The 8,044-nt window shown below is 59.8% G+C and overlaps 1 protein-coding gene across 1 annotated transcript; it reads left to right on the forward strand.

Annotated features, from left to right (window-relative positions):
• CALM3 (calmodulin 3 (phosphorylase kinase, delta)) lies at positions 1-7,676 on the forward strand. The gene is made up of 6 exons (XM_010852637.1): positions 1-82; positions 4,322-4,352; positions 6,513-6,656; positions 6,797-6,903; positions 7,282-7,417; positions 7,500-7,676. The coding sequence occupies exons 1-6, from the start codon at positions 80-82 to the stop codon at positions 7,526-7,528; spliced, it is 450 nt and encodes a 149-aa protein (XP_010850939.1). The 5' UTR covers positions 1-79; the 3' UTR covers positions 7,529-7,676.
• Positions 7,677-8,044: the final 368 nt, after the last annotated feature.

Here is an 8,044-nt window from a genome sequence, read left to right on the forward strand (position 1 = left end):
GGCGGAGCTCGAGCTGCTGCAGCTGCTGCCGCCGCCGGAGGAACCTTGATACCCGCGCTCCGGACACCCGGCTCTCGCCATGGTGAGTGAGACTGAGGGCCGCCGAGGTTGGGGCCACTGAGGCGGGCACGGCGGAGCAGGACCCCTGAGAGCACGAGTGGACTCAGAATGGAGTGGGGTGGGGGGAGGGTTTGGGTCCCGGAGAGCGGCTCTGGACCCTTCTCTGCCCCTTGATCGGGGGCATTTGAACCCACAGTGGGGCGTTTGGCTCCCCAAAGGGAGTTGTGGACTTCCAGAAGCGACAGTTAGTACCAGGTGGGGTGTCTAGACCCCAGAAAGGGCACTTGAGCCCTCTAGGGGGGCATTTGAGCCGAAGATGGAGCATCTGGACTCTTGGACCCAGGATGAGGCGTTTGGTCGCTAAGGTGGGGTGTTTGGATTCCAGGGGGCCGAGGTAAGAGCCATTGGCTAGGGAAGGAGGTGATTTGTGGCCTGATAAAGGATTTTGGGTCTTAATAGGTAGCAAGGAAGGGGGATCGGAGGGAAGCCGGGCTGCTGGGGAACTCCCTAAGAGGGGGTGGTGGTTAGCTGGGCCTGGGTGGAGGGGGAGCCGTCCCAGGAGGCAGGGAGGAGGGTCGCTTCTGCAGATCAGACCCTTGAGGGGAGAAAAGGGGGTTCTCCAAAGACCGACATTGCAGAGGAAGGAGGAGGAGGGTGAGGTGCATGCTCTGGAAGGAAGAGCCTGGGGTGGGTGGCAGCCAAGGTTAGAAGATGCTCTGGAAGCCTTTTGAAGATGCCCTGGAAGCCTACAGGGACTGAAAAGGATGGAGTCGGGGAAGGGGTCAAAAGGGGGTGCCGAGCTTGTCAGTGGTGGGGGGACAGGGGCAGCCAGAGAAGGTTCTGAGGTTCCTATTGGGTTAAGACTATTGAACTAGGAAGGGAGATTGGGGGTTTTTTGGGGGAAGGGGGTTGTTGTATTTGGGTTCATGAGGAGGTGGGTTTTCAAAGTGAGGGGTGGGAGAGAACTTCAGCTTCTGTGGTGGGAGGTGAGATGGAAGGCGATCCGGGGACATGTTAAAGAAAATGAATGGCAGCCAAGGTGGGCCTAGGGTTGGAGGTGGATGTGGTGGGTAGCTCCCTGGAAGTTTCCAGGGCAAAGCCGGGACAAAGACTGTTCAGTCTGGATGGGGAGTGGGCTGCAGAGGCGAGAGGGAGTGGCTCAAGGGTCCCTTTCCCAGGAAGAATGGGGCTGGGCAGGAGACACCCGGCAGTGGGAGCAGGTGGGCGGAGTTGTTGGGGCCTCTATTGCGCACTGAAGCCGCATGAAATGGGGGTGGGGAGGAGCAAAGTTTGGGATGCATCAAATGAGCCAGCTTTTAAAGCCTTGAACCTCACCTGCTCACTGCCCTTTTCAGACGCAGAGAGCTGTTTTTCCCAAACAGGAATGCTGGTTTTATCTTGGTCTCCAGCTCCACGCACCGCTCTGCATCTCCTCACTTGTGCCGAATGACAGTGCAGTACAGTGTGGCGTCGGCGACAATCGCACGCCTGTTCTTGTGGCCTCGGGGTGGGGGCTGCAGAGAGGACCTCCACAGGGATCCCTTCATCGGCCCCAGGGCCACTTGTTCCTTTTGGAGCCCTCCCTGAGTGCTTCTGTTAATTCCCACAGCTTGGGCTTTGAGAGAAAACCAGCAGACTAGTTCTTTCCTGGTCCCTGCCACCCACAGTCCCCCAGCCCCCCCAGGCTCAGCCTCGGAACCGTGTGCAGCCATCCTCCCTGGCAAGGCTGGGGAGAACAGGCAGCCGCTGCTGTGTATCAGATCTCATAGTTGCTGACACAGGCCTGATGGCTCCTCTCGCCGCTACCCCATTTTCCCCCAGCAGAGCCTTGCTAAAGGGGCACCAAATCATTGACAGGCGCCAGGAGGCCCCCACCTGCCAAATAAGACCTGAGCTTTGGCCCCACTAGTTTCTCTTTCCCTTTGTAATCAGCAAAGTATGGGTGGGACAAGTCACTGTTAACTGGCTTTGGACTTTGGCCTGAGCCCTGTGGCTCCTCCTTGGCCCGGGTGAGGGGCCCTGGCCTTGGTTTCTGATCTCATCTAACACTGCTGCCTGGCACTGGCTGGGGGCTGGGGCAAGGCAGAGAAATAATACCCTCTTCCCTCCCCCACCCCAGGATTTTTTTTTTTTCTTGTCCAGCCTCTTGCTGGAGCCTAAAGGGATGGGGAAGCAGGGGACCAGCTGGGTTATTTTGCAGGTAGTTTTTGGTGAAAGCTGAAAATCTGCAGATCTGGAAAGGGGAAAAGCGCTGAGAAGGAAGGGATCCCTGGCAGTGATCAGTTGTCTGGGCAGCAGCCTTGCTTTGAGATCTCTAGCTGGGAGCTGGGCCCTTTCCTTCCCTAGCAGGGGAGAGGGTCTCCTAAGAGGAGGGAGGGAGTGTGACGGCCCTGCAGGCAGAGCCACGCCTATTTGCAGCAAGCCTGGAACAGTGGCAGTACCTCCTCTGCGCGTTGCAGCCTGGCGGCAGGGAGCAGTAGACACCAGCTTCAGCGCCACTCGGGCAGTCAGCGACCTGCCCCAGCCTCCTTGCCCCCAGCCCCTGCGGGTGCTGCCCAGGGTGATGTGGCAGGGGTGCGAAGGGCCCTGGTTGGGTAGCCCTTACCACGTTGGCCAGGGGAAAGGATGAAAGCTGGGGGAGGGCAGCCCTCTCCCAGCCCTCCTCCACGCCCCTGGCACTGCCTGGCCTTGGCAACAGAAGCCCATCCTGTCTTCTCAATTTCCCCCAGCAGCTTCCTCGGGTGTCAGGACCTAGGCGATCAGCTCAGGCTTCTTTGCCCATAGAAGCCAAGGGAAGCAGAGGAGCAAAGGGCTCATGGGCCTGGGGCTGCCAGGCTGGCATGCGGGAGCCTGGCAGCCCTGGGTCTCTTTTGAAAGCGAGGCAGAAGCATCTCCATTTGGCCTCCTAACCTTCCCTTTAGACTTTGGACTTTTCCAGAATGTACATGTGTGGTGTGTTTCCTTCTCTACCTTCCTGCTTCCCCCTCCCTTAGCCATTTCCCTTCTGTAATCATCACCCTGATTTCCCCTCCTGTTCTACCCATTTGGGGCTTAGCCTCAAGTCCTTCTTCCTTTATGTTTAAAAGAAAAAAAGAAAAAGGACATGTCAGACTTGTTCTAATGTGATTGGTCTTCACATTTGGGATGGGGCAGAAGAGGGGGTGGTGGGGCTCTTGCTAGATTCCCAAGGAAGTTCTAGAACCTCTGTGTAGAATAACGCTAGTGCACACAGTGGCACGCCTTAGTTTGAGGGGCTCTCAGACTCAGAGCTGGAAGCCTGCTGTAGATGTGGAGCCCCTTCCCCTAGTTGTAAGAGGAAATGAGGAAGGGGGCAGTGGTCCAAGGGCGAGCCATGCCTTCTGGCAGCGTTCACGGACCCCAAGGAAAATTCCTCTTTTACTGCCTAAAGCTAAACGTTGGGATTCAGCTCCATCTCCGCGTGGCTCCTCCCCCAGAGGATCCCTTTTCTGGGCTGGTTCAGGACAGGCTGGCCTCTGCTTCTCCTCTGCCCCGCCCCCAAGCCCAGCATGCAGCAAGGGCTGCCCGACCCGACTGGCCCGGCCCCAGAGTGGCCAGGGCCAGCGAGGGTTACAAACTGCAGCGCAGCAGGGGGAGGGGACTTGAGTCCTCCAGCCTCTGCCTCCAGCGTCATGCCGGCTGCGGTCCCCTCCCAGCATTCACCCTTCCTGCCCCAAAGGAGCAGTGGAGTGAATGGTGCCCCGTGGCGAAGAGAGCGGGGTCTGCCCCCTGCCTGCCCAGGGCTCTTCAGGCACTCCACAGACACCAGTTGGGAGAACTGTTGCCAGTTGGATCCGCAGTGCTTGGACCTGGTGCTTCCACATTGGTGACATAGAAACTAGGAAAGAGCCGGCTGCCTACCCTGGGCCTGGCCTGCTTCAGTTTGGAGCCTTCTAGAAGAGCTGCTTGATCAGGCTTCCAGGGCAACTGCTCCCTTCACTCAGCCTCTGGGCGCCCAGCGGCTGTGACGCCGCCGAGATGGGAACCAGTGCAGGTGCAGCTGGGCCGGGGCTGGCTCCAGAGCCCTGACTCTGCTTGGAGACCCTGGGGTCAGGGGTGTCATCGGGTCCTGGGTCTCCAGCCTCCCAAATCACCAGACTTGATCCCAGTCCTGGCTCTGGCATGACCGCCCTTGCCCAGGTACATGGACTGCCATGTGGAGCTGGCCGCACCAGCGGGGGCCGGGCTGAGCAAGGAAAGATGTGCCAACCTGTGACTAACTTTCTCCTTCCTGCTTTTCCAGGCTGACCAGCTGACCGAGGAGCAGATCGCAGGTGAGCTTGCTTCCCTCCTTCCCTCCCCCATTCCCCCTTCCTGCCCTCACCCTGCCGCACGAATGCCTCTGCACCCCCAGCTGAGTCTTAACTGCAGCCAGGAGGGCATCTGACAGAGAAGCTCCCGTGTATGAGAGCGCGCCAGTGACACCAGAGCCCACAGTCCTGAGCCGGGTCCTCATCAGGTGGCAGGGCTGTGCTCCCCTCCCGCCAGGGATCACCGGGCCTTTTAATCAGTGGCTGCAGGGCGAGCCTGGCCGTCTGTCCTGGCTCTTGCCAGTTAGGCTCAGAAGGTGAACTCCCCTCGGGGCTCCTGGCCCACTTCAGGAGCCACCCAGGAGAGGGCTCATCACACCCACCTCTGCATTGCCCTTCGCGCATGCTTGCACTCGCTTCTTCCTGGGCCGGAAGTGCCTTCCCCCAGCTCTTTGCACCAGGCAGGTCCTTCTCCTCCTTTGGGTCTTGATTCAAATGTCATCTTGGAAAGGCCTTCCCTGGTCCCATCTCAAATAAACAGCCTTCCACTACTCTCTGTTTCCTTAATAGCCTTTCTCACCATCTGAAATTAATCTCTGATGTCTGCCGGCTGCATCTACCTGTCACTAGACAAGTCCCTTACTGGGGGCTTTTCTGTGTGTTGGTCCCTGCTGTGCCTTTGGTGCCTGCAGCATAATGGTTGCTGCGTACATTTTTGTTGACTAAATAACTAAATGAACAAGGGAGCCATCACGTATCTTCCAGTAAGTTTGAAGAAGTCCTTGAGTCCCATGTCATTCATTTTTGTAGACTCCCCTAAAGCCCAGTAAGCCACAGCTACAGGAAGTACTGTGTGCTGAGAAGGTTTCTGTGTCCTGTCTCCCCCGCCCCCCCAGACTGTGAGCTACTCTAAAGGACAGGGACCAGCTCCCAGTTAAGTCCCACAGCCATGGGCCAGCACAAAGTAGCCCTTGGACCTGGCTTTACTGTCAGGGTCAACAGGCTGCATGTGACAAGCATAGAATGCCCAGCTTCTGAAGTCCGGGAGGCAGGAGTGGACTTGCCTTCTCTTCTTTCTTCCCCTCCCTTCCCCCCTCCACCGACATTTTCAGCTTCTGAACTTTGGCCCCAGGTGGGTGGCTACGGAGACCCACCAAGGAAAACCAGAGAACTGCGTTGTTGTTCAGAGATCCTGAGCGCAGGGTGCCTGCATGACCCCTGAGAACAACAAGGCCTGGGCACAGGGAGGCGCCAGCATCCCCCAGGAGACTCGGGGTCTCCGGGGCCCAGAGGCTCAGGCTGGGGCAAAGCCTCTCGGCTCTACGTGTGGCTCCTATGCCGGCCACGCACAGCCCCAGCTCTGCCCTCGCTTGACACCAACACACGCTCCATGCTACCCGCCACCCCCATCCCCATTAGCGAACTGTCCGCCGCCTCACCCCAGCCCACACCCTCTGGGAATAGGCTGCCAGGCATCTGTTCCCTGAGGGTTTGGGGGCAGGGAGCACCAGGTGCCAAAATGGGCCCAGTGGGAGGGCAGGAGCCACGTGCTTCTCCCGCTCCTGATGCGGGCCCAGCTGTGGCCTTCCCACTCAGCACCCCCAGCTCCTCGGCCGCCTGGCTTGGCAGCCGTCCCCTCTCCTTCCACACCCCCCACCCCGCCTACCCCACACAGTCCATCAGCCGTGCTCCGCTGCCGGCCGCCCCCACACTCCGCCCCACGTGGCTCCTCTGGAAGCTGAGATCCGGGCTGGTTGTCCCCATCGGGCGAGATGCCGTGGCGCATAGCGCCGTCCTGCAGTCTCTCCTGCCTTTCCTCTCTTGGCCCGCTGACCTTGGCTGGCACACTTCAGACGAAGCTTCCTTGGCTCTCCTCCCTTCCAGGACACTGGTCCGTTTCATCACTCGAGGAAGAGACTGAAGCCAGGGACCAAAAAGAAATGTAGAGGCTCTAAGGCCACCGTCAGCCCATTTTGCCCCCATGTCCTCTGAGCTGGGCAGAGCAGGCAGTTTTCCCCGTCACTGAGCAGGTGCTCTGTGAGGGGCGCTGGAAAGAAGGAAGGGGCCTGTCCACGGTACAGAGGCGAGAGGCTGGGGCTGGCACTGGGCCTCCTGTTTCTCGAGGCAGGCCTGACTCAGGCCTCCTCGTGCCCTCACCTCGGGTTCGCTGTCCTCCCACCGCAGAGTTCAAGGAGGCCTTCTCCCTCTTCGACAAAGACGGGGACGGCACCATCACCACCAAGGAGCTGGGGACAGTGATGAGGTCTCTGGGGCAGAACCCCACTGAAGCCGAGCTGCAGGACATGATCAACGAGGTGGACGCAGATGGTGAGCCCGCACCCAGGGCTGGAGGGCAGCCCCCTCCCAGTGCCCCCAGGGAGCCGCCCTCCAGGGTGGATGACCAGGGCCCTGGGGTCGTCTCCTCCGGCCCAGGCCCAGAGCATCTCCCTCCCTCCCCCACCTCGCAGGGAACGGGACCATTGACTTCCCCGAGTTCCTGACCATGATGGCCAGAAAGATGAAGGACACGGACAGCGAGGAAGAGATCCGAGAGGCCTTCCGTGTCTTTGACAAGGTGAGCAGGCTTTCCCTGGGGGCTCTGGCACTCCGGCAGAGAGCAGGACAGGAGGGCTCGCGGAACACCCCGCCTAACCGGAGTCACCACTTTGGGAGGCAAGGTTCCAATGCCAACCCCATTGCCAGCTTGCTCTGCCACCACAGGAAGCCCTTGCCTTTGCCAAGGGAGGTGACTGACAGGCCCCATGCTGGGGTCTCTCTCTCGCTGCCCCCCAGGAGAGAGCCGGGCGAACAGATGCCTCGGGCTCGGAGCCTTTGTCTCTCCCCTGACACCCGGGACGGATGTGCTGGGGTCTCTCTCCCACTGCCCCCCAAGAAAACGCCAGGCAGACGAACGCCTCATGCTCAGAGCCTTCGTCTGTCCCCCAATACGCAGGACGGCAACGGGTACATCAGCGCCGCAGAGCTGCGCCACGTCATGACGAACCTGGGCGAGAAGCTGACCGACGAGGAGGTGGACGAGATGATCAGGGAGGCCGACATTGACGGGGACGGCCAGGTCAATTATGAAGGTGAGCTGCCGGCCCCGTCTGCGTGCCCGCGGGGGCTGGGGGAGCCCGCTGTCTGCTGACCTCCCTGTCTTTCTCTCCACAGAGTTTGTACAGATGATGACTGCAAAGTGAAGGCCCCCGGGCAGCTGGTGATGCCCGTTCTCTCGATCTCTCTCTCCCCGCGCGCGCACTCTCTTCAACACTCCCTGCCTATCCCGGTTTTAGCAAACACCAGTTGATGGACTGAGAATCTGATAAAGCAACAAAAGATTTGTCCCAAGCTGCATGATTGCTCTTTCTCTTCCTCCCGAGTCTCCTTGCAGGCCCCCGCCATCTCTTCTTTCGGCCCTCCCGCCTTCCATTCACAACTTCCAAGGCCTGATGCATTCATAAGATGAGCCCCCCAGTCCCCTTCAGGGGGCCTCTGCCCTCCTCCTCCAGCCCGGGTGGCTCTTGTCCGTTTTGGTTTGTTCCTGTTCGTTTGTCATCTTATTTTGGGGTGCCGGGGTGGCCGCCGGCGCTGTCCTAGGACCTGATGGGGAGGGGCCGAGGCCCTCAGGAGGGCCAGGCGCGAGAGGCACGCCTTTTGCTGTTGCATGCGACCAGCCTGTGATACCCTGTGCCCATCCCAGAGCCTGTCGGGGCAGG

The sequence above is a fragment of the Bison bison genome, unplaced genomic scaffold, assembly GCF_000754665.1.
Source record: "Bison bison bison isolate TAMUID 2011002044 unplaced genomic scaffold, Bison_UMD1.0 scf7180017864313, whole genome shotgun sequence".
NCBI classification, from domain to species: Eukaryota; Metazoa; Chordata; class Mammalia; order Artiodactyla; family Bovidae; genus Bison; species Bison bison.

Excerpts from the sequence above, each read along its gene's own strand:
- CALM3 (XM_010852637.1), top strand. Across the intron at positions 6,904-7,281 it reads CCTTCCGTGTCTTTGACAAG|GACGGCAACGGGTACATCAG; the intron begins GTGAGCAGGCTT and ends CCCAATACGCAG. Across the intron at positions 7,418-7,499 it reads CGGCCAGGTCAATTATGAAG|AGTTTGTACAGATGATGACT; the intron begins GTGAGCTGCCGG and ends TTCTCTCCACAG.